This window comes from Xenopus laevis, chromosome 9_10S (assembly GCF_017654675.1).
Source record: "Xenopus laevis strain J_2021 chromosome 9_10S, Xenopus_laevis_v10.1, whole genome shotgun sequence".
In the NCBI taxonomy this organism is placed as follows: domain Eukaryota; kingdom Metazoa; phylum Chordata; class Amphibia; order Anura; family Pipidae; genus Xenopus; species Xenopus laevis.
Window position 1 is genome coordinate 15,724,638 of NC_054388.1, and position 26,519 is coordinate 15,751,156.

At 43.6% G+C, this 26,519-nt stretch overlaps 1 protein-coding gene and 1 pseudogene across 5 annotated transcripts in view; one reads left to right on the forward strand and one right to left on the reverse strand.

Annotated features, from left to right (window-relative positions):
- Nucleotides 1–1,795: 1,795 nt before the first annotated feature.
- Nucleotides 1,796–4,336, forward strand: LOC108702190 (annotated as a pseudogene).
- Nucleotides 4,337–6,947: 2,611 nt separating this feature from the next.
- The window catches only part of gnas.S (GNAS complex locus S homeolog), an 81,455-nt gene continuing 61,883 nt past the window's right edge, over nt 6,948–26,519 (reverse strand). For 4 of the 5 annotated variants that reach the window (XM_018237290.2, XM_018237291.2, XM_018237292.2 and 1 more), the window contains 8 exons: nt 25,686–25,783; nt 13,597–13,651; nt 13,101–13,174; nt 11,920–11,978; nt 10,300–10,420; nt 9,750–9,880; nt 9,349–9,416; nt 6,948–8,549 (listed from right to left, as the gene is read on the reverse strand). In XM_018237290.2, coding sequence (XP_018092779.1) covers nt 8,403–8,549; nt 9,349–9,416; nt 9,750–9,880; nt 10,300–10,420; nt 11,920–11,978; nt 13,101–13,174; nt 13,597–13,651; nt 25,686–25,783 — 753 coding nt within the window. In that variant the 3' untranslated portion in view covers nt 6,948–8,402. 5 annotated transcript variants of the gene reach the window in all.

Below are 26,519 nucleotides of genomic sequence, written 5' to 3' on the forward strand. Positions count from 1 at the left end.
CAGTGCGGAGGGAAAAAAACAAAAACTCACCTTGGAGTTTTAGTATAACGCAGAGTGAAATTTGGAGCCAGTTTGCAAATGGTTTTCATTCTTTGTGGTTTTTGAGTTATCTCGCTTTTTCTTCAGCAGCTCTCCAGTTTGCAATGTCAGCAATCTGGTTGTTAGGGTCCAAATTATACCTAATAAGAGACTGGAATATGACTAAGAAAGACCCTGCACAGAAAGATGAATAATAAAATGTAGCAATAACAAATGTTTAGCCTTACAGAACATTTGTTTTAAGATGGGGTCAGTGACCCCCATTTAAAAGCTAGAGAGAGCCAGAAGGCAAATAATATAAAAATAAATAACGAGGACCAATTCAAAAGTTGCTTAGAATTAACCATTCTATAAATTAATAAGAGTTAACATAAAGGTGAACCACCCCTTTAAACAGACCCATTATGCAGTGTATAGAATTACCGATTTTATGCCTCGTTCATTTCAGACTAAATTGGATATGAAGTTGTCCTTAAAATAGTCGTCTGTGTATTCAGTGCTTCTCAACGAGCCGCAGACCCCGTGCCAGAATGCAAAAGTTCCAAGTAAAGAAGAGAATAGCCGGAGAACACACCTTCATTGCTTTAAAAGTTTTTCATTTTATTTGGCAGTAAATCCTTCAGGAATAAAATGAAAACCTTTTAAAGCAATGAAGGTGTAGTCTCCGGCCATTTCAGACTAAAGGTGACCATAGACGAGCGGATCTCTCCCCGATGTGTCCACATAGAGGTGGGTGATATTGGGCTGATCCGATCGTGTGCCCAATGATCGAATCATAATGCATCTGATATGGGCAGGATTTTTTAACCTACCCGAACAAGAGATATATCGATCGGGAAAGCCTGTCGGATGGCCCCACACACAGGCCAATAAGCTGCCGACTTGGTCTGTCACCAGCTTTTATCAGGCCGTGATTGGGGGGGCCTTAAGACAAGGCCACAGCCTTGACTGCAAGATATTTCTTTGCTGGTTTAAGCTGTTTATGATTGGATGATGTTGGAATTGCATTGCTTCTACTGATGAGGCTCCATTCAGTTGCAACACAAATAGTATCAGATCTAACGCAAATTGGGCATGCCCCATTTATAACCCAGTAAACTGCAAAACTATTGTGCCACATCCCTTTCCATGTCTTTGCTTTTCTCTAAGCTTCTGGAGCTATTTGTGTATGACAAATTTTGTGTAGAAAGATGTTTGAAACAGGCTGTCTAAAAGTTTGGATCTCTGTTAATTTTTTAAGCTTATTTATTCAGGATATATAATTATCCCCAGGGACATACAGTAAAAGTAGCAGTGTTTTGTTTGTAGTATAAAGCTGCCATATTACTTTGGAAAGCTTTTGATTACTCTCAGATAGTCTGATAGAAACTGCTGGGCAGATGCGAGAACACTTTCTGCTTTTATGCACAATGCGAACAGTAACTTTGCTGGAGGAGGAATAGTGGGCTGGAGAGGTTTCCATGGTTTGGGATCCAGTAAAGTCTTATATCTACTAGATACAATGACATTCTTGACAATTCCATTCTTTCTTCTGTGTGGAACTGATCCTGGTTCAGCACAATATTGTCCACACGCACAAAGCCAGGTCTGTGCAGAACACATTTGCTGAAATGGAAAGAAGCCGACTGCACAGAACCTTGACCTCAACCCAACCCTGTGGGATGAACTGAAACCCTGACTATTAGTCTGATCCCCAACATCAGTGCCCAACCTCACCAATGCTCTTGTAGCTGAATGGAAGCAACTCCTCGCAACAATGATCCAACATCTGGTTTGGAAATTAGGTTCTGCATAGTCCAGTGCTTTTGGTAATGTAGCTCCTGGTCTTCATTACACAACCTTATCCTGGCATTCATCTTAGCTTTGAAATAGTTATTTTTATGTATCCTAAAACGGAGATTAACTCATGCCCCCTGCCCCTTCTGTTAGGGGTTTATCGAGACGCTGTGCTAAGACACTATTTTGTCCGTAAACTTTCTGCCTTGGCCAGTTTACCAACCCAATTCCAATACCACAACAATGCTACTGATACGCCAACATCTCTTTTCTCTCCTAATCTTAAAGCCTTCTTGTCAGCTCCCTTGGAGAGGGGCAATGTGAAAATACAGTGGATAAATTAGAGAGTATGTTCTAAGAGCGGTGTGAATATAAGTAACTTAGAAGACAGGGCCTAGGGATCTACTGGAACAATGAGTCTTAAGGTGGCCATACACATGCAGATTAAAGACGATATTGATCCTTTAGACCAGGGATCCCCAACCTTGTGAATCCGTGAGCAACATTCAGAAGTAAAATGAGTTGGGGAGCAAGACTAGCATGAAAATGTTCCTAAGGTGCCAAATAAGGGCTGTGATTGGCCATTTAGTAGCCCCTATGTGCATTGTCAACCTACATTGAGGCTCTGTTTAGCAGTGCACCTGGTTTTTATGCAACCAAAACTTGCCTCCAAGCCTGGAATTCAAAAATAAGCAACTGCTTTGAGGCCACTGGGAGCAACATCCAAGGGGTTGGTGAGCAACATGTTGCACACAAGCTACTGGTTGGGGATCGCTGCTTTAGACCAAAGCGGCAGCTTTTCTGCCTGTGTATAGGGGCCAACGGGTCTTACCGATCTGAAAGGTTTAATTTTTCCAGCTATTGACACGTCGGAGCCCATTGCTCCTCGTTGTAATCCGATCGTTCGTCCCTAGGGGCGGAAAGTTCGGATTATAACCCAATATAGCCCTGCTGTTGGTGGGCACATCGGGGAAATATCCGCTCATTTCAAACAAGCGGATCTTATAGTGTTTGGCCAGCTTTACAAACCAATCATGGAACCATCTCCCTACTGCAGGGAACCCCAGAGACCAACATCTTCTGATGAATGCCCTTATCATACCATCACCCCCACTGGATTTGTGCAATTTAAAGGAAAATCAAGATTAAGGACTGCATTATGCCAGTCTGTGGCTTGGCTACACGTGGACTATCCGTGGGATAGCCGTTATGAACCTATACTTAACATGACACAAACACTGTGTGCCATTTTAAACAAGGAAATATTACTGACTTCTAGTTACCTTGCCTATAAATATACAATTTAAAGGAACAGTAACATCAAAAAATTTTTACAAAAAAAATTTGTTAGAATACAATTAAATAAAAACACCAAGACAAATTAAAATTTAAAATAGCAAAGCCTCACCGAAAGCCGGGGGGAGAGTGCGGGGCCCTACAAGAGTCTCCCCGATGTGGACATTGAGTACAGAGCGGAGTACACGTCCCCCCAGAACTGCTGCATAGGACTCAGGCACTTCTGGCCACTCTACTGGGGGGGGGGCGGGTGTAGACTGTCTAATGCCTCCGTTGTCCGGCGGACTGTGTGGGGGAACTTGGGGGCAGCTTTGCCCATGATGTGAAGGAGCTCCCCGGAGCAGGTGCTGGTGAGGAGGAAGCTTCGGGGCAGGAGAATAAAGAGGAGCACTAATAGCAGCCCCCAGTTCCAACTTCATAACAACCAGGCATCGGTGCTGGAGATCGAGCCGGCGGGGACCCGGGTGACTTCTCTGCGGGCAGTGGATCCGGACACGGGGGAGGTGGGCCCGGCTGGAGTACTTCATGGAGGCGCTGTTCGATAGCCGCTCCAATGATTACTTTGAGATCGATTCAGAGACGGGCACGTGAGCACCAGCCAGCCACAGGACCAGGAGACCAAGGACACCCATGTGCTCAAAATAACCACCAACTTTGGTTCCCCCCGCAGATCCGCCACCACCTACCTGACCATGAAAATCAGTGACACTAATGACTACTTGCCGGTGTTCGAGCAGTCTAAGTACCGGGAGAACATCAGAGAGAACATAAAGGTGGGCTACGAGGTGATGACTATCCGGGCCACTGACTGGGACGCCCCCTGCTCGGTGCCAGGATAGCCGTGTTTCTCTTAAGCAATCCGCAGGGCCTGCCATTCACAAACACACCGCCCAGCTGGTTCACTTCCCCGTAGGCAGGTTCTGCAGAGAAACATGGCTCCCTTTACTGCTCCATACAGTGGGATTGCGCATCTTCCCAGGCTCCCTTCCTGATTTCACTGTGTGTCCTACAAAGCAGCCGGGAGGCGTCTCACGCAGTTGCAGCATTTGCAAAATTCAGAGTGCTCGACCCTTCACGATAACCCTATGCAGGGTGTCAGGTGCTTGCTCTGGTTGACCCTTTCCTGCCCACAGGGTCCAGCATACAATGTAGAAAGTAATCCAGCAGCACACTGATTTTTGATGCAATAAGTGATATTATTTATTCAGCCCATATACATACAAGAAAAGGGCAACGTTTCGGACCCCACTGGGTCCTTTGTCAAGCCTCTTGCCAGGCTTGACAAAGGACCCAGTGGGGTCCGAAACGTTGCCCTTTTCTTGTATGTATATGGGCTGAATAAATAATATCACTTATTGCATCAAAAATCAGTGTCACGCAGTTGCAGCGACATTTTACACAGAGAGGAAAACGAATACAACACAGAAGTTGCTGAGACCTTCTTCCCTGCACTGAGGGAGGGGGAGCCCGCCGAACATCGCCTTCCTACTGCTGATCCTGGGAGGAGGATGAAGAAGAGCTGGAGAAGGAGATCTACACGCTGTCAGTGAATAGCCAGGAAGGAGAAATCGAGCGCCACAGGATCGATGGTCGCCATTTCTGAAGAGGACAGGAAGTGGAGTTCCTGTAAGTTATTTCTTAATAAAGGCTTTGCTATTCTAAATTTTAATTTGTCTTGGTGTTTTTATTTCGTTGTATTCTAACGAATTTTTTTGTAAAAATTGTTGATGTTACTGTTCCTTCCTTCAGAAATGGACCTGTCTCTTATGGTTATATTTTATTTTCTTCTGACGCTCCCCCTACTCAACCAAAATAAATCAGCTCACTTCTACCTTTGGGATATTTCTTAAATAGTATGTCATACATTGGCTACAGCAACTCTCGATGGACTGGGACACCTGTCATCCAGCCAACATCTCTCCTTAAAGGAGAAACAAACCCTTTACCAAAAAACCCCAAAAAAACCCCTACCCCTCTACAAAAGCGAAATGGCCTACCTTTTTACTTACTCCTCAGTGTAGACTGTTCACAGCAGCCATATTTCGGGTCTTCTTCCGGCGCTTTGGCAATTTCTGTCCATTTTGGCGCATGCGCATTTGTTGCAAACCGGTAAATTGCTCCAACTGCGCATGTGCCGAAGATTACCGAAGACCTGGAAGATGGCTGCGGTGAACTGCGATACCTGAATCTGCACTGAGGGGTGAGTTAAAAAGTTAGGGGCATTTCCCCAGAAGTAGGTCCCCAGAAAACGAACACTTTTTTTTCTGTCAACCAGAAAGCACTTTAAACTGTAAGCTGAAAAAAGAATAGGAAGATAATTTAAATTAAAACACGAAGAACAATCAAAAAGCTGCTGGGAAGGATCCTCTATAGTCTACGGAGAGGTCATTAAAAAGAAATTCCATTCCCAGTGCAAGAAATTCCTGCAGCCAAGGCGAGCTGCCGACCAATCAAAAAGCTATTTCTGCTCCACACACCGCCAGTCTGATTTAAGGCAGATTAATGCATTTCTCTCAAACTAAAAGGAACTTTATGCTTGTAATTCTTAATTAGAGCTAAAAATAACATATACCAGTTTGGATTTTTCAGGGGACCAGAAAAAAACAACCCAGGAAAATAGTTTTTACTTACCGTAATTTCTGTTTCCTGGTCACCTTCCATGGTAGCATTCACCAAATGGGCTACACCCTCCCTCCAGGTCAATGGAAAGACCCTCCCCCTACTGTGTCTTCTTTGAAAGCTCGTCCCCTTGGGAGTCTGTAATTCCCTGGTGAATGCTACAATGCAAGGTGACCAGGAAACAGAATAAAACAGAAGTAAAAACAATTTCCTCATCCCCCAAAGCATTCACCAATGGGAACTACCATGAGTGACGAGGAAAGGAAAAATGGTACAGGTATGGGACCTGTTATCCAGAATGCTCGGGGCCTGGTGTTTTCTGGATAATGGATCTTGCCTTATCTTATCTGTGCTGCCATGTAGTAATTATCTGTATTAATTACTAATCAGCCTTATATTGTGACATTTCTATTCTATGTGTACTGTATATTGTGAGTGGGTCCCTAAGCTCAGTAAGTGACAGCAGCACAGATCATGTGCAGTGAATTGGCAGAAAAGAAGATGGGGAGCTACTGGGGCATCTTTGAAGACACAGATCTTTACTGCTAAAGGGCTGTGGTTGCCTTGGGCTGGTACAGAAGCCCTAAAACATAATGTACAACATTTCTACCTAAATTTTTAGTTTAACTTTCCTTTAAACAGGAAAATGGACAGGGAAAGAGGGCTAACATACCAGCACCCCACATTGATTTACATTTCAGCTGTTACCAACTACTATTCCCAGAAGGGGTTCCTAAATGGTGGCTCTGCCCCTTCTCTAGGGGTACAAGATGATTGGCTGTTCTGGTAAGACCTGAATCTTTCTAAAAACAAAGGGGAGGCAAAGAAAATTTCAGAAAGTGAGGTAAGGGCTTGACCCTAAAATGCTTTAAAAACTCTGCCCTACAGGAATGATTAAAGTGGCCATACCCTGGACAACCTTCATGGCACCCAAACTAAACAGATGGCTACTGTGGCTTCTTGGCCAATAGGCACTCACCTACTCGCAAGGGGTATCTGCACGTGACAGGCCTGTTGAAACGAATAACCACAGTAATATTATTGGGCCAAATCCACCAGGAAAACAAAAATGGCCAACTCTTGAAAAGAATCTGAACGCTTATTTGACAACTTTTTGGATTAGTTTGGCCGACTATAGATCTAACAGAGCTCCTCCAACATCCCTTTGGCGTACGGTCAATAAGATGCCAGGAAAAGGATAAGAAGACTAGCACTTATTTGTAGCAAAATTTGGTTTATGTAGAAACAAGCCATGTTTTTGCATTTGGATAGATATTTAAATGAGTTAAAGCTAAAAATTAAAAAGCACGATGAAGCCACATTGGGTCACTTCATGAATACCTCACTTTAAAAGTGGTTAAGGTTGCAACATTTGTACATTTTTGATTTTTTTTCTTTTTTAACTAAACAGCCTTTTCCTTTTGTAAACCAGAAGAAAAAAAAAATCCCTATTAACTACAGATAAATTTGCCCCCGTGGTGAGCGAACGCAGGAGGCAGAATGACAATGCTGTACAGAGAAATTAGACATACTTACATCTTAGCTCATTGTACAGGGCAAAGCTGAAATCAAGGCACAAAGATCTTCTACAAGTTTTTTTCAATAAAGTTGTACAAAATAATACATTTTACAGTCTGTACAAGAATAATAACCCAGCAGTAAAATAAAAACAAAATGGGGAGGGGGGGGAACAAAAAAAAAACCAAAAGCCAAAAAAGTGAAGGTTGTTATAAGAAAGAGGAGTGATCAGATCTGTGAGGCGAGAGGTATAATAACATTATTATGCACATGATTGAAATAAATCACACAAGGTCGGCGTCTAAGGACCAATAGGAATTAAAAAAAAAAAAAAAAAAAACTGTGGAGAACTCAGATTATAGGCAAACGTCCGAGACCTATAGAAATAAATACGTTGATATGCTGGAATTCATATCCAAGTATTTATTGTTTAAAAAAAAATGGCACCCGTGTGCCTCCATACTGCCGTTGGCTCCTCCCATCGTTCTGTAAATACCATAAGACGCCCTACAGTCTGACAGTTTTGTGTCGGAGCTTCTTAGCCGCTCGCTCAACGATGGATCCGATACCTTTGGTGATTGGATATGAAATGGATAAAATGGGGAAGGGCTTGATTTCTGCCCATGCTGTTACCAATAACGGGACGGAAGAATAATAGTAAGAAATGAGACTTGCCTCCTACCCCCTAATGCTCACAACACCCTCTTCCTGGCACAGCAGGGCACCAACAATCCTTCACATCACACTTATCTTCTGGCTGGCGTTTTAAAGGGAAACTCATGGCTGGATTTGGTGCTAGCCCACGCATTTTTGATTTATTCGAAGGGTGGTGGGTGAGGGGAAGCAAGCTGACAGTTTGGCAATTGTCCGGCAGCAAGGAGAGAGAGAGAGAAGCAAAAGGGCCGCTAACTGGAGAGAGAGAGAGCGTGTGAGGCTGCACCCAGTATCCCCCCCCCAAACCCCAAAGTTGGGTGACTGTTTCTCCCGAATATATATAATATATATTTTCCATTTTTTAGATACTTTTTTGTTGGATTTTTTTCTTGTTTTGTTAATTTTTTTTCTTTTTATTTAGGTTTTTTTCTTTAAATGAGGAATTTGTAGTCCGGAACACAAGGAGGGGGGGGGGAACCAAAAACAAAAAGTGCTCTCCATCACAACAGCTCATATTGGCGCAGGTGCATCCTTTGGATAATGTCCCGACAATCATTAAAAACCCTTCGGATGTTTTCTGTATCCACTGCACATGTGAAATGAGGGTAGCAATAATGGCGGCCGTCCCCACTCGCTGTGCTGATTCTCTGCAAAAGGGAAAGTCATAAGCTATCAGCAACGGCAACACTTTTCATTCCATTTTCAGACTTTATCATTGAAGGGAAAGGTCTAAATACAATTAACTTTCAAAAAGGCTCCACCCAAAACCCATGGAGATGTGATAAAAACGTAATTCCAATCAACGGCCCAATATCTATCAATTCCTCATTTATCGTTATAGGTAACTGTAATTACTATATTATCCCTTATAATATACAAGTGATACTCAGAGTTCCCTGTATAACTCAGCCTGCAGCCTTGTGCCTTTATATGGTCACAGAACAACCCCTCAGTGACTTCTAATATCCTTATCATTTACAGTGGGGGTACATTATATCTTATAATGCATGAGTGATGCTCAAAGTTCCCTGTATAACAGAGCCTGCAGCCTTGTGCCTTTATATGGTCACAGAACAACCCCTCAGTGACTTCTAATATCCTTATCATTTACAGTAAGGCGTACATTATCCCTTATAATACATGAGTGATACTCAGAGTTCCCTGTATAACTCAGCCTGCAGCCTTGTGCCTTTATATGGTCACAGAACAACCCCTCAGTGACTTCTAATATCCTTATCATTTACAGTAGGGGGTACATTATCCCTTATAATACATGAGTGATACTCAGAGTTCCCTGTATAACTCAGCCTGCAGCCTTGTGCCTTTATATGGTCACAGAAAAACCCCTCAGTGACTTCTAATATCCTTATCATTTACAGTAGGGGGCACATTATCCCTTATAATACACGAGTGATAATATTGCACAAATTACACATTGATACTTACAAGAAACTCATCTCTAATAAAATACTTGGCCCTTGTGACTCGAGGATCCTCGCCGACTTCTGGAGTTGCTGTAGGGAACAGAAATGATGATATTCTCAGGCCATGATAGGAGAGGGCCCCCTTAACACTATTGTATATCTAGAGCCCAGTATGAAGAAAATGAATAAAAAAAACCAAATCTTCTCTGCTGCTCAGGTTTATTGTGCCATCATACAAGACATGTTTCGGGGGTTTTCCCCTTTCTCAAGTATTTGAAGTTGAGCTCAGTTCCTTAATGAGAATGGAACCAGCAACCCATTAACGAATATATTACTTTGGGGGGATTCTACTGGAAGAGAACAATGCATCCAACCAAGAGACAGGACTGGTCTGTTAAAGCACCATAGTTGGTCAGAACTTACCATCATCTGGGGTGGTGTATCGGGCAAACTCAGGGAAGTAGTCCTCTATTTTAGATTTCCCAGCATTAACCTTTTCAGCGAGCAGATCTTGTTTATTGAGGAAGAGAATGACTGAAATGGTCCGTAGCCACCTGTATGAGAGATAGAGAGGGGGGCAGTATATTGTGTTACACAAGGATAGAGAAGGGAAAGCCCAGGCACCAGAGCTGCTCCATTCTCCATAGCTAAACTGCATCACAGCCGCCGAGTAACTGCAGTTCCCCCCCTTGGCCACAATGGTACTAGATTAACTGGATATTCCCATTCTGTTTCCAGCTGCATTCACAAGCCCAACTCCTGTCTGAATTAGCCAGATGTTGTCTGATTGTTTATAGGCAGCCTGTGTGTGAGCACACAAGACAATTCATTAAAGACCAAAGCTCTATATGCAGAGCCACAGAGCAATTAACTGCTGCATCCCAGGAAGGGCCACAGAACTGATTCGCCTATAAGGCTGCCCGAAAGAACAGTAGAGGTACCGTTTGGGGGGAAAAAGGAAAGTTATTTGTACCTATTGTTCCAGATACTCTTGAAGAGGTTTAATGCTTCCTGGAGTCTGTTGGTGTGATTGTCCTCCCGGATCACCATGTTGTAGCTGCTGCTGGCTACAACGAAGATTATAGCTGTGACATCTAGGAGAGGGGAAAATGAAACCATTAAACAGCTTTAAACATGGAGGGCAGGACTTTTTACCTTTGGTATAACCTACAGGAGATATTGTGGGGTATGGCACATCCCAGCACCCTAAGTTAGCTTTTACCATATTAGAGTGGCCAATTGCAACTATTTAATTGTTCATTATTCATTATTTATTTAATTATTTCCCTTGTTCTTCTGACTCTTTCCAGCTTTCAAATAGGGGTCCTGACCCCATTTAGAACGGCTATACATTTTTTTTGTTATTGCTACTTATTATTGCTCCTTTTTCTTTGCAGACCCTCTCCTATTCATATTCCAGTCTCTTATTCAAATCAATGCATGGTTGCTAGGGGAATTTGGTGCTGAAATTGTGAAGTGGAGAGCTGCTGAATAAAAAGCCAAAAAACTCAAAAAGCTCAAATAATAAAGAATGAAAATCAAATGCAAATTATCTCAGAATATCACAATCAGGGATCCCCAACCTTTGGAACCCTTGAGCAACATTCAGAAGCAAAAGGAGTTGGGGAACACCACATGCATGAAACATGTTCTTCGGCTGCCAAATAAGGGCTGTGATTGGCCATTTGGTAGCCCCTATGTGGATTATCAACCTACATTGAGGCTCTGTTTGGCAGTACACCTGGTTTTTATACAACCAAAACTTGCCTCCAAGCCTGGAATTCAAAGATAATCACCTGCTTTGAGGAGACTGGGAGCAACATCCAAGGGATTGGAGAGCAACATGTTGCTCACGAGCTACTGGTTGGGGATCACTGCTCTGCATCATACTAACAGTTAACTAAAAGGTGAACAATCCCACTAGGAGTTCCAGAAGCAAATTGGAGAGTGAGTCTAAGGATGTGCCAACTTAAAGGGGTTGTTCACCTTCCAACACTTTTTTTCAGTTCAGTTGTTTTTTTAGATAGTTCACCAAAAGAGACTCTTCAAATACTTTCTATTTGTGACTGTCCGTCAGTCACAAATTTAAGTTTCATTCTTCACCTTCTGAAGCAGATCGAGGGGAGAATCCTTAGAGGCAGCTGTTAGAATTGATACAATAGTTGCTAATATCCCACAGATGCTGCTGAGAAATGTATCAACTTATGGAGCAAATTGTAAAGTTCAGAGCCAGAGTGTGAATTACAGACTTGCCAGGCTGAAATACCAGAGACACATGGGTGCGACTACAGAGGAAGCAGACCCTGCGTCTGCAGGGGGGGGGGCAGAAGGTATAGGGGCCCCATAAGGCCATTATTCATATAGAGTTTCAATAAATATTAGTAAAACCTTTAGACATTTTGGGGGCATGAAAAGTAATTTGCTGTTGGGCCCATTAATATCTAGTTATGACACAGCAGAGACAGGAACATTATTAATATTTGCTCTTGGAAAAACAGAACAAAATGGAAAGCAATTGATAAGTCTTTTTCTAGTGAACAATCTGAAAAGATTTGCACTAAAAGACAGAGAGAGAGGCTCCTTTTTTTTTTACCGTTAAAGCACTGGATCCACTTCCTGCGCTCATCTCGCTGGCCTCCAACATCGAACATGCTGTAAAGGAAAATGGAGATGCTGTAAACTGGAACTCATTCATAGAGGTGCACCTAGGGCAATACACAGCACATACTAGGAACCCCCAAAGGCTGGTTAGAGTGCCAGGTGTCTGTGGAATGTAGAGATGCAGACAGCTAAACAATTACAAGTTTTGACACTGGGCCAGAGCCAGGGATCAGAGCTAGTGTCTCACACCACATCAATTAGACTTAAAGGAGAATTAAACCCTTAATTAAAAAAAACCTTATCCCCTACCCTACATAGACCACCCTCCCTGCTTCCCCCCCCAGCCTAGCTGTTACCCCTGGTAAATGCCCCTAACTCTTTACTTACCCCTCTGTGCAGATTCAGGGCATCATAGTTCACGGGCGACATTTTTTTTCTCTTCGGTTGTGCGGTTGTCAAAAACCCGAAGACTGCTCCAACTGTGCATGCGCCAATACGGCACTTACTTCCCGAAGATTACAGAAGAGAAGAAGATGGTGCCCGTGAACTCCGATGCCCTGAATCTGCAAGAAAAGAGTTAGGGGAATTTACTAGGGGTAAAAGCTAGGCGGGGGGTTATGTAGGGTAGGGGGGGTTAGGGTTTTTTTAATTAAAGGACCAGTAACAGCAAACATTTTCTAAAATAATTATTAAGTAAGCTATGAAAAAAAGACGCCAACACATATTAAACTTTAAAATTGCTAAGTCTTTATTAAGAAATAACTTGGTGAAACGCCGCTTGCGCTCCTCTTCAGAAACGTTGACAGGGCGTCGATCCATCGTGCGGCGCTCTATTTCTCCTCCCTGGCGATTTCCTATAAGGAGAAATGGAGCGCCGCACGATGGATCGCCTTTTGTGAAGTGGAGCGCAAGCGGAGTTTTGCCAAGTTATTTCTTAATAAAAACGTAGCGATTTTAAGGGATTTAACATACATAAATAGATGGAGTATGAACATTTCATGTGAGAGGAAGCGCCTGTATTATTAAAGCTGAAAAATGTGCACATGTTAAGTTATTTGCCAATAACACAGACTTACAATGAAAAGATAATAGTCACAAGTCCCCCAAATACATCACAGGGGCCCCAAAGTGTCACCTGAATGGGAATGAACAGCAAGGAATAGGAGCGCTTACTGGAAATTGACTTTGTCCACCTGAAACTTGGTTTCGAATATTCCCGACGTGAGAACTCTGCATCGCAGCAAGTCCTGGGAAGAGAGAGCACAGAGTTAGGCCTTTATAGCGTTCCCTGGGGTCACACACCCAACTGCTTCTACAGGCAGCCCCAGGCATTCACTTCACTCTTGCTCCAGTCCTAACTGCTTCTGCTGGGAGGGAGTTGCCTGCACCCACTACCTGTTACTGCTTCCTTACATGACTTACCAACCCTATGGATGAAATAGCTATAATGAATGTCCTTGTGTCGCTAATCATAACCAATCATATTATGGTGACCAGCAGATTAATATACAAGCCTAAATTCTTGACATGGACACCCCCAGCCCCACCACCCCAGACGCACCCTATGCTCACACAGACCCCAGTATTATCCAATCATGTGGTTCTAAGCACGTGAAGCTGGCAGTTGAGACCGGACCACTAGCTGGTGCTATTCCCCGATTGAACTGACCTGATCACTAGGCGTGTAGTCGTTCTGTTTCACAATGTCAATTTTGTCTAGAAAACTGAAAAAAGCAAAACATTAATTTCAGATTTTCCAGCAGCCAGAGCTTTATCATTGCAAGTCAGTGCTTCAGTCTGTCCAGGGGTCTAATCCAAGGAAATTGAAAGGGACAGACACTGCTCTCAATGACAATTACACAGTGAGAATGAGGGATGAATGGGTATTCGGAAGCTCCCACATTTTTCTTTCATTAGGCAACATTTTAATTTGGGGTTTATATTCCCTTTAATAGGAACTAACTAGGTTTACAGAGTTAATACTCAGAAAGAAACCTGAATTTGATGCCCATGCACTTTTTTTTTTAATATAACCAGGGGGAATAAAATATACAGGGAGCACCTTCCTGATAAGTTGCCTTTGCTCTCAGACATAAAGAAAGGAGGAAAGAACATGTACTACAATAAGCAGGTGAGATCTCAGATACACGGAGGATACAGGAGGAGAAATATATCTTGTATTGTACAGCACTGCGGAATATGTTGGTGCCTTATAAATACTAGTTCCTAATAATAAGAGTCTGTTTATGCCGACTATTTACCGCCACCAATGAGGAATACTTGTTCTTTAAAGGCCTCACTGGAGATCTGATTTCCGGGCATTTAGCATTAGTCTTGCAGGGGGGAATCCAAAGGCTGCTGAGGGTTGCTGGGAGTTGTAGTGTAACCACAGCAAAAGGCCTATTGATCTAAAATCCCTTAAGATTTTATTTATTTTTTTTAAATGGTGGGAGGGATTTTTAGTCGGACACACGTCACCCCAGAAGGTTACAGTACCAAGGCCACATAGTGCATGGGAAAACTACTCCCAGCCCACCAACTGTAACTTAGTGTTGCCTTCACATGGTACATGGCATGCCAATTGCCTTAGAGAGAAAAAATGTAGTTCCCTTTTAGCTCTCAGACGTAATCCGCCAGCAACAGGGCTCAGGTCTGAACAAAAAGCTTTCCAGTCAGCAGCAGGCACCTAAATGCTGATCAGGCATGCAGTTTAATGGGGCAGGGTGCTTTAAAGGAGAATTCAACCCGTAGTTTAAAAAACCCTCCCCCCCTCCCCTGGGTAGACCCCCCTCCCTACCAGTATACCTGCCCCCCACCGGGTAAATGCCCCTAATTTTTTTACTCAGCCCTCTATACAGATACAGGCCTCAGAGTTCATGGCAGCCATCTTCTTCTGCGCATGCGCAGTTGGGAGTAAATTTCCGGTCCTGAACAACTGTGCATGTGCCAAAAGTACGGGAAATTTCCAAAAAATTATTGGACATTTTTGTGACTTTCGGCACATGAGCAGTGGTTCGGAACCGGAAAATTACACCAACTGCGCATGCGCCGAAACTTTCAAAAAAGACAGAAGAAAGATGATGGCTACTGTGAACTCCAAGGCCAGAATCTGCACTGAGGGGCAAGTAAAAAAATAAGGGGTGCAGGTAGGCTGGGGTGTCTACCCAGGGTAGGGAGAGGGGTTTTTAAACTAGGGATGCACCGAGTCCATGATTCGGCCTTTCTCAGCAGGATTCGGATTATATGCAAATTAGGGGTGGGGAGGGAAACCGTGTGACTTTTTGTCAGAAAACAAGGAATTAAAAATGTTTTCCCCTTCCCATCCCTAATTTGCAAAATAGTGGATTCGGGGGTTTGGCCGAAACCAAAATAGTGGATTCGGTGCATCACTATTTTACACTAAGGTTTGAAGTCTCCTTTAAAACTAAGCAGATCATGAATGCCTCGTGGCCCTGGCACAATCCTCATAGCAGGAGACAAAAGGGCCCCATTCATTAGTTATGCAGATATTTAGGTCGGTAGAGGGCTGGGGGGGCCTGCAAGGTTGGGCCCCCAGAATTTGTACCGATATTTCCTAGGACAATAGGCAGAGACACACGCTCAGATTCGGGGAGAATTGCCTTCCCAAGGAAACTTCGGAAAAAACGAATCGCTCCGAGTGCCATCCGGCTGGAGATTTTCATTCTAGCCGGCAGGAAGGCAGTTTGGGGAGATTAGTCGCCCCAAAGAAGAATCTCCCCGAACCTTAGCGTGTGTCTCTGCCCTTATAGTTCCAACACAGACACAGGATGAGCTGAAACATTCAGAATATATGCAATGATAAAATCCTACTACCAGTTCCAGCATGCCCTGTAGCACAGGGAAGATAATGGCAAAATGACAAGCAAGTTTTAGCCATGGTTAGAATGAATCCACAACCCCTCGCAGCCACATTTCTTCTGTACAAGCCCTCAGCCCTGGGGCCCAAGGAAAGGGGTGTAATGCTGCCGACTGATACTCTCCAGCCCCCCATCCAGACACAGGCCAGTTTCAGGCGGATAAGAGAACTTTCCCAGTTTTAGATTCCAAGAGGAGCCCAGAAATAGCTTCCAGCCGCCCTGGCCTCCCCTCTCCGTTGTCATGACGATGGGACGACTTTTCTATAAATAGCTGCGTCAGTTCGAAATCTTGTGAGAGACATCTGGAGCGCGGCCAACGCTTGGCCTCTCCCGGCAACTCCCACCCACCCAGCAAACAGGGGGATTCAGCCCCATACCAAGGAAAATACATGCAACTGGTGCAGAACTATAACTCCCAGCATTCACTTTAAATGCCTAAAACGAATAGATCATCTTCAATTGAAAAGTGGCTGAGAATTGTGCTGAACAAAGCAGCTGTAAAAACTTCCCATAATCCTCAGCCAGCTGCAGGTAGAAGCTATAATGCCAGCAGTCTGGAGAGAGAATATCATGCAGGAGATCCTTTACTTTCACTCTCTCTGTGCCAATCTATGAATATTTAGAGCCACGACTCCACTCAAAACAATGGCTCCAAGTGAATAGGTGTGTTGCACAAGGGTGACACCCCCTCCTCAAGAATTGCTCGCACACTATCCTGCCCAGTTGGACAGGGAGCACCCCCAGACCCATTTACCCTTGGCCCATTTCTCCTCAGCTTAACCAATCAGAGCAGAATCCAGAGGAGGAGCAGAACCAATCACGGCAGGAACCTAAGGAGGAGCAGGTGCTCACTAGTCAACAAAAATAAAGTTATTTATAAGCAAACGCGAGGCGGAAATGCTAAATATAGGCGCATGGAACAAATGGAAATCCTGCGATTGTTTGATGCCTCCGGCCCAAATCAGACAGCGAATGTAGGAATTAGTATGTGCGCACAGGTAAGTGCAGCCTCCCAACCAGAGGGGGCGCCATGGAGCACTAGATTTCTTACCTGTAAAGGTGGCCATAGATGCAAAGATCCGCTCGTTTGGCGATGTGGCCAATTTTTTGCATCTACGCATTCCCTGATATGCCATGAACAAACATGGCTATATCGGGGGTAATCTGATTGTTCGGCAGTATGGCGGTACGATCCGATTACGATGTGCCGTGGGCTCCGGCAGGATCGGTCAGGTCAAAATCAAACCTGACCGATCGACCAAACGGCCGATCTCCGCCGGACGAAAGATGTCGACACACGCCACACACGATCCGAAAATCGTACGATAGGATCTGTGTGTCTATGGCCACCTTAAGGGCAGAGACACACACTGCTATTTCGGGAGATCAGTTGCCCAGCGACAAATCGATTCTTCTTTGGCCAACTAATCTCCCCGAACTGCCTTCCCGTTGGCTACAATGTAAATCACCAGCGGCATGGCACTCGGATCGCTTCGGCTTTCCAAAGTCGTCCAAAGTTTCCTCGTGAGGCAACTTCGGAAAACAAAGCGTTCCAGGTGCCATCCTGAGGACGATTTACATTCTAGGTGGCAGGAAGGCAGTTTGGGGATATTAGTCGCTTGAAGAAGAATCGATTTGTCACTGGGCAACTAATCTCCTGAAATAGCAACGTGCGTCTCTGCCCTTTCACTATGTGATGGAGCTGGCTAAGTGGTGGAGCCCACAGAATCACTTTAACCAGAATAAAAGCGAATCGTATACTTGGTTCTGAGCTTCCATGAATGCAGTGCCCTGGGCCCTCAACGAAGGGACACATGCTTCCTAAAATAGGACCCACCCCGCTATATTTACAGTAGATCTCCCTCATTAATTAGTTCAGGATTAATATACCTGTTCTAATATTAGAAAAGAGAAGATGAGGAGGGGCCGGTGCCCAGCTCTACAGGGAAGGTATTATTAAGTGCTGAACTGTCTCTGCCAGCGGTTTAAAGGGCAAGTAGCACCAAACAATGAAATTGGGAAGCGCTAAAGGCACTTTTTAGCAGAAATCACTCCCAGCCCCCTCCCATGATGGTTCCAGAACTGATGATCATCAGCCCGAAAATGCTCTAGTGATTTTAGGTGCTTGAGAATGAGAGGTGGCAGGGAGTGATTTTTGTGCTGAAAAGTGCCCGGGTGCCATGAGCCTGAAGCAGCCATACACAAAAACTTGTTGTACATGATGTTCTGTGCCTCTGTACCAGCCCAAGGCAACCACAGCCCTTTAAGCAGTAAAGACCTGTCTCCAAAGATGCCCCAGTAGCTCCCTATCTTCTTTTCTGCTGATTCACTGCACATGCTCTGTGCTGCTGTCACTTACTGAGCTTAGGGACCCACTCACAATATACAGTACACATAGAATAGAAATGTCACAATATAAGGCTGATTAGTAATTAATACAGATAATTACTACATGGCAGCACAGCAACCTGTGCAACTAGCATCAGAATTTAATAATCAGCAAACCTGTAGCATCAACTTATATTACAGGGGAATCTCATTTTCTGCTGGATAATTAGTGACGAGCCCTAAGCTTAGCTTCTCAACAGCTGCTCAGAGCCCACTGAGCATGTGAGTGTCACAGACACTTTCCAAGATGGTGACCCCCTGTGACAAGTTTGAAGTCCTGGATCATTGCTGCTATTGACAAGCTGAAACTTTAGGCTGGTGCAATAAGTTCAGTATATAAAATATAGCATTTTTAGCCATATTCATTTTAAGGTTTAGTTCTCCTTTAAGGAGCAAGAGCAATAATTAGGGAGAGAATCCCTGCCACCTGCAGCTATTTCCCTATTATTTGGGGCAAAGTGAAACACTGAACCCCCAGAAGAGAAACCTGGGGCAAGTAGGAGGCTGGTGTATAAGGGAAATCATCTGGGTGCCGTTTCCATTTGCAGCAGAGATGGGGGCGGGAGATGATTGGGAGGGCTGCATGCTTGTCGTCTGATTACCAATCCGGTGCCTGCAGCCTGGCACAGGGAAACACCCCCTGAATTGCCCTCCTACGTGACCCAAATGCAGCCCTACCCCTTTGCTTGCTGCAGCCGGGGCTAAAAATAGCTCTGCGCTGGCTCTGCACACAGTTTGCATAAGCAGTTTGGGAGGAGGGGCCCCCCCAGGGGTGGGAAGAAGGAGCACAGCAACACTCCTCACATGCACAGGGCCTCCAGATGTTAAACTACAACTCCCAGCAATTCTTTGCACACTTGATTTGAGAGGCATGTGTCTCTGCTGGGACACAGATCCATTTATATTTGACGATAACCACCAACATTAATATTTTACAACAGGTTGCAATAAGTCTCAGAAGGTTTTATTATTATTATTTTATTTAATATGAAACTTTTGTCACCAAACCCACAGCAGCCAGAAAGTAGATCCATCCCTAGACTACCACTTCATTATACTCTCCAGACTCTCTGCTATTCCTTTGCCGGTCTGCCATTCAAATGACTGCCTGGTTGCTAGAGAAGAGCCCAAACCACTCAGACAATTGAATACGATCTTAGAATACTATTGCCTTCAGGAAGGGGGGGCCTCAGTGAATGACAAGTAATAGAAATGTCTATATGGGACACAGCACAAGAGGAAGGGTTAAGTGTAGATGCTAAAGTATCAGGGGTACCCACATAATCATAACCAGCTCACCGATATATAGAAACATTGTGGTAACAGTCACCATACTATAATTCCAGGGGTACCCAGGGCACAAATAAACATTCACCCCAAATCTCCCCCTAACTGGCCTTCAGGCTGGACCCCTTAGCTCATAACAAGGTTACAGATATATAGAAACATTGGGGTAACAGTCACCCTGCTATAGTTCGAGGGGTACCCAGGGAACAAATAAGCACTCACCCCAAATCTCACCCTAACTGGCCTTCAGGCTGTGCAACACAATTGGGGCAGCTTTGAAAAACCAGCTCCACTTTTTTTACTTTACCGTTTTTCTAAAATTGAAGTTTAATGTCTCTCCCTGTGGGGAGTCAGTGTGGCAGCTCAGTAATCCCAGGGCACTCTGACTGATACAATTTGCTACATTATCGGATACATTTCTCAGTGGATTCAGTGGAACGTCGGTACCTAGTCTATTAATTATTACCATTGCCGTTAATGAAACTCAGATATTCAATTGGCTGGCTGGGGAAGCTGGGAGTTGTAGCTTGAAAGAAAAAAAAAAGGCACAGGAGGGCGAGTGATATCCTCTGCCCAACAGCTCATTCCCCCTGACAGCGCTGGTCAATGAGAAAGACTTTGAGCTCAGGAAACCTCCCTAATTGGGGCCCCTGCTATCAGGAGGAGGAAGAAAAAAATTGGAGATTGCAACAGCCAATGGCATGGCAGAGTAGGGATCAGCTGTCATGACATAATCATCCTAATCATTGTGGGCAGAGTGAGCCCCGCCCAACCCTCGGCTTCACAATGCACTGGGCATTAATGACTGGCAGGACAGGGCTACTTTCTGTACCAGACCAGTGGCCCCTCCTAACACTGCACAGGAAAGCACAAGGGGCCACAGTGTGGTCTAATGCAAGTGTTTCCAAGAGAAGACAGGGCAACCCAGCCCTTGGGCCACAAATGGGAGATTTGCAGTAAATAGAAAATGGTAAAACACGTGACCTGACGGTCGGGCAGAAGGATTTGGCCGAATCCAATCCAAAAACTGCTGGAAAAGGCCGAATCCCAAACAGAATCCTGCATTTGGTGCATCCCTAATTCTTATGTCCCTGTGACCTATGAGATCAGGGCCAGATCTTGGGTTGTGAGGGGCTGGACCACAAAGCAGCTGGAAACCCTGCCAGTCACATGAGTAGGGATACGATTTCTCTGCCTGTGCTACAATCTGTAGTCCGTGTGGCATGCCGCATAGCAAACAATGAGAACGATCATCGCCTGCTGAAAAGTGTCAGCTCCAAGTCACTGGCACACAACTTAAATGCCAAAAAGCTCTGAGTCGGGCAACAAATCCGTTACAAAGTCCCACAATTCAAAAATTAAACCAGCTCTGGTTGTGCACCCCAAACGTATTTGGATAACTTTCCCTTCAGTTCATTCATTTAAAGGAACAGTAACCTCAAAAAAAAAAAAGAAGTGATTTAAAGTAATAAAAATATAATGCAGTGTTGCCCTGCACTGATAAAACTGTTCTGTTTGCTTTAGAAACTAGGGATGCACCAAATCCACTATTTTGGATTCGGCTGAACCGAATTTGCACATGCAAATTAGGAATGGGAAAACTTTTTTTTTACTTCTTTGTTTTGTGACAAAAAGTCACACATTTTCTCTCCCTGCCTCTAATTTGCATTTGCAAATTAGGATTCGGTTCAGACGGGCAGAAGGATTCGGCCGAATCCTGCTGAAAAAGGCCGAATCCCAGATTGGGTGCATCCCTATTAGAAACAGTACTATTGTTTATTTAAAGGAAAACTATACACCCAAAATAAATATTTCAGCAACATATAGTTTATATCCTATTAAGTGGCATATTAAAGGATCTTGAAAAAATTATATATATTTAAGTAAATATTGCCCTTTTACATCTCTTACCATGAACCTCCATTTCATGATGGTCTGTGTGCTGCCTCAGAGATCACCTGACCAGAAATACCACAACTCTAACTGTAACAGGAAGAAGAGTGGAAGCAAAAGACACAACTCTGTCTGTTAATTGGCTCATGTGACCTAACATGTTTGGTTTGTTTGTGTGCACCGTGAATCCTACGATCCCAGGGGGCGGCCCTTATTTTTTAAAATGGCAATTTTCTATTTATGATTACCCAATGGCACATACTACTAAAAAAGTATATTATTAAGAAAATGGTTTATTTACATGAAGCAGGGTTTTACATATGAGCTGTTTTATGCAATATATTTTTAGAGACCTACATTCTTCTAGTTTTCCTTTAAATAAGCTGCTATGTAGCAATGGGGGCAGCCATTCAAAGTAGAAAAGGCTCAGGTTACACAGCGGATAAGCTCGGTAGTAGATAATGGTGTTATCTGTTATCCACTATTTAACCTGTGCCATATAGTCTTTTTTAAATTTCTGCCATTGCTACACAGCAGCTTGTTTATATGAACTATAGTAGTGTTTCTGAAGCAAACAGATCAGTTTTACCAGTGCACGGCAACAATACATGCTATTTTTTTTTTTACTTTTTTATTTTGGTGTTACTGTTCCTTTAATCAGTACCCCCTATGGTTCTGCACCCTTTGTAACAGCCTAACATTGGATAAAGGAGCAGTCTGGGTATAAATTAATTGTATAGGGCAGAAGGGGTTTTTGCTGCCGCCGAGTTGAAGGGAGCATGTCACATCAGACAGCAGTTGTAGGCAAACAACAGGAGGACAGGAGAACTGCAGGTCCCATGAGTGGCACAAATATTTTTCCTGATTGGTGCCAAATGAAGGCTGATAATTTCGCTCAAGTGCGTCGGAGGTGCACTTGGCCACAGCTGGGAGTGGGACTTGCAAGTATGTGAGTTATTTGTGCGGAGGAACTGGGATTCAGTGTGCAAACCCACCTACTGGTGAACAATGCTCACTATTGTCTTCCCGCTTCCCCTATTGGCCACAAGCATTTTAGCCTCCTACCAGAACCCCGTGATTGTCACAAATAGGGACGAGCACATTTTTTCGACGTATTTTGTCGCGGACTTCAATAGGAGAGAAAAAATGTGCGTCAAAATTTTTTTTCCCCGCCGATAGACTTTTATGCATTTCGACAAGTTTTCGCTGAAGCAACGGCACAATTTGGCCATCCCTAGCCACAAATGTGCCCGGAGCCCTGGGTGTATCAGTGCCACACTTCCCAAAATGGAACACTCTCAATAATCAATTAGAAAAGCAGGCAAATAGTGTAGATTGTAATATCAATGAAGTTAGGTTAAAGGACCAGTAACATAAAAAAGACTTAAAAAAAAATGTGTTTCTAGTAAGTAATTTCTTAATAAAAGCTTTGCGATTTAAAAGTTAAAACTCCCAAACTTGGCTGCCCTTTTATTAGACACCAGTGGGATCACCTGACTATAGCTATTTAAGACATTGAGACATTTTGTGCATACTGCTACTGAAAAATGCCTAACCCTTTCAAGTTTGGGAGTTTTACTTTGAAAGCAGCTAGTAAGTTGCAGGTAAAACTTAGTCCCTTTGTAAAATGTATAATGAAGCAATAGAATTCTTAATGAATCAGATGAAAATTGAGCGTAGGACTGGCCAGATATGGGATGACTTAAATATATTGCAATATATGGACAAACAATCTGTTTTGTTTAAAGGGTAAGGCATTTTTCAGTAGCAGTATGCACAAAATGTCTCTGTCTTAAATATATTGATAATGGGTTGAGTGCAGAGGATCTTGTATTTGTCTATATGTATTTTGTAGTCAAAGCCTCATTGCACCCCCCGCCTAATGGTTTTAAAAATTAGTGGTGAGCACAACTTTCCCTTGTTTGTCATAGTTAAACGTTAAAACTGTCTTGGTGGGTTTTTTTTCATTACAAAGGAACAATTTTTTTATGTTACTGGTCCTTTAATTATATACAACATGTATCTAAGTGCATAAAAGCAATGAATACAAAGTGACCACAACAGGAGGACAAATTAGGTCAATTTGCCATTTTGATGTTTGTTTTTACGGTTTTCTCTCTCTTTTGTTTTTCTTCTTTTGTATTTTCTTGAGTTCAACTTGTTTATTATTATGTAAATTGAAGCTTTAATGCCACAAGTTTTTGTAATTGCAAACAAATTGTAATAAGAAAATTTCAATATCCAATAAGTTACAACCCCCCCCCCCCAAAAAAACAAGCAATTATAAAGCACTGGGGCAAACGACAGGGGCAGAAAATAGGGATGAACCGAATCCACTATTTTGTTTTCGGCCGAACCCCCGAATCCTTTGTGAAAGATTCAGCCGAATACCGAACCGAATCATAATTCGCATATGCAAATAAGGGGTGGGAAGGGGAAAACATTTCCCTCCCTGCTCCTAATTTGCATATGCAAATTAGGATTCAGTTCGGCTGGGAAGAAGGATTCGGCCAAATCCGAATCCTGCTGAAAAAGGCCGAATCCTGCATTTGGTGCATCCCTAAAAGAAACTGTATCAGTGGGCAGCAGTGATTGAAGGTTAGCGTAAGATACGGGGCGAGTGCCAGTATGCCTAGGAGATCCCTGGAACTATCGCAAACATTGCTAGAGGGTCCAAAGCCCCGTTTCTAAAAACATCTCTCTCTCCGAGATGTTGCAGCACTACAGCTCCCACAATGCTTTATGCCTTCATTACATGCTGGGAGGTGATATCTAACATTGTGGGGTGAAACACTTTAAAAGAGAGCCATAACACCATCCAATTAACGGAGCCTGTATTCTGTCAGATCAACGAAAGCCTAAATGGTACTGTAAATATCCTTTAGTTGTCCTTTAAATGGGCAAAAAAAACCTTACAACCGGTACCAAATAACAGAGGAAAGCGCACTGCTGAATATCTAACTTTGCACCAACCTCATAAGGAGACTGTCTGCACATGTGCTCTGCTTTTATTTGTCTGATGGAATCAGTTAGGTTGCACTTATCTCCCATAGCCCTTCTGCTGTGCTACACTGTTCAAACAGGGGCTAACCTTGCGCAATCAGAGGAATGGCTGATGTCTGCCTGTGACTAGTAAATGGGTACATCAGTAAATATGTTCATAGCCTGTATAAAGAGATACCATAAACCATTAACTATGGCAGCATAGGTATTCCCCTGTAATAAGCACAATGCAGCAGGAACAGCCCCCTGAGTTTGCTCAGTCTCTACAGAGATACCATAAAACTATGGCAACATAGGTATTCCCCTGTACTAAGCACAATTCAGCAGGAACAGTCCCCTAAGTTTGCTCATAGTCTGTACAGAGAGATACCATAAAACTATGGCGGCATATGTTTTCAACTGTACTAAGCACAATTCAGCAGGAACAGCCCCCTATGTTTGCTCATAGCCTGTACAGAGAGATCCCATAAAACTATGGCGTCATACGTTTTCCACTGTACTAAGCACAATTCAGCAGGAACAGCTTCCAAAGTTTACACACTCAACATACTAACCAGCACTGCAAAGTAGAATACTTCCCATTGCCCCACCATGGTGCCTCAGTCAATTGATATAGGAACATGGAAGCAACCAGACACCATACATTGGACTTAGTCTTCCTTATCCAAGCCATTACTCATGGCCTCATCCAAATGCCTGACCAAGGCACAGAAACCATCAGATAGAGTCCTGCATTGGGTCGGGTACCCATGGAATACCTGGTCGGATTTCGGGCAAAAAGTCCCTGATTCCTTGGCCGTGCGGGCAGTCCGCTGGTAACCTGGCTGGGTACCGATCAAAGGTGTGGGCTTGATCCCTTCCACCCTTGTGATTCTTCCAGTTTTTGAGAAGATTCAGCACTGGAGTGACATCGCTTTCGGTCAAATGTGACATCTCGTCCGGTTTCGCATCACCCCCCCCAAGGTCGGAAGGTTAGTTTGATAGCGTGAACGTGTGGGTCAAATTGCGGGTTTCAAAAAAAAAAAAAAATGGACCTGCGCAGGACTCCATCAGTAACATTCAATAAGAGATCAAATATGGACTTCTACAAATGAAAGGGCAAGTAGTCCTAGTGAAATATCACATGTTTAATTGGTCTTCTTCAACACAACTATTGTGCCACCTCCCTTAGCCTGGCACCACGGAGCTGCCAAAGAAGCAGCGCCACACTGACAGGCAGGGGATCAAATAAACTCTGACTAGGAGCATCTTGCTAAGGATGCTGGGAGCTGTAATCCACAACAATCAGTGTGTTAAGAGTAGTACTTACTACTGTGCGCAGTCAATCAGCTGGTACTCGTTGGATCGCTCGTAGCACGCCCTCACCCCCTCGTCCTGCCAGAGCGTTTTTGTGTGTTCATAGAACTCCTGGGGAGACAAGGTAAAATACAGTCAGAGAAATACAAAATACTTATGTTTATAGTGAAGCGATAACTGCAGAGCTTCCATTAGCACAAATACAGCACTGGACCATGGAGATGGAGCGCGCCCAAAATTGTAAAATAAAGATATGTGTGAAAAGTGGGTGTTTAATGTGATATATAAATAACCCATAGAAATATATATATTCACCTCTGGGTCCTCTCAGGCTGGGAGAGGTTGGGGATGATCGTATGCAGTTTGCACTGCTCCTAAATGGCAGCTGCACAAAGCGGGTGTACAATTTCACTATTATGTTTACACAAATATGCTACTTTGCCTTTAAAGCTATGGGACAGTCATAAGATCTGGTCAGTGTCCATCGTCACCTTATGGCGGGGTATTTAGGTTATGGACAAGGACGCATCTTATAGATCCCCACCCTAAGCTCTGCTCATTGGTTTCTATGTCTGCTAAATATTAGCACTGGCCCACATTTGAATTTTAGAACAGTCTATATAATCAAATATTCCGGATTACTAACATCTGCATGTTTTCCAATATCCTCCTTACTGGCCCACTCTGCTCCTGTTATCTGCTCAGCTATGGGTTATTTATATATCACATTAAACACCCACTTTTCACACATTTCTTTATTTTACAATTTTAATATATATATTAATATATATAATATAATAGGGATGCGCCGAATCCAGGATTCAGCCCTTTTCAGCAGGATTCGGCG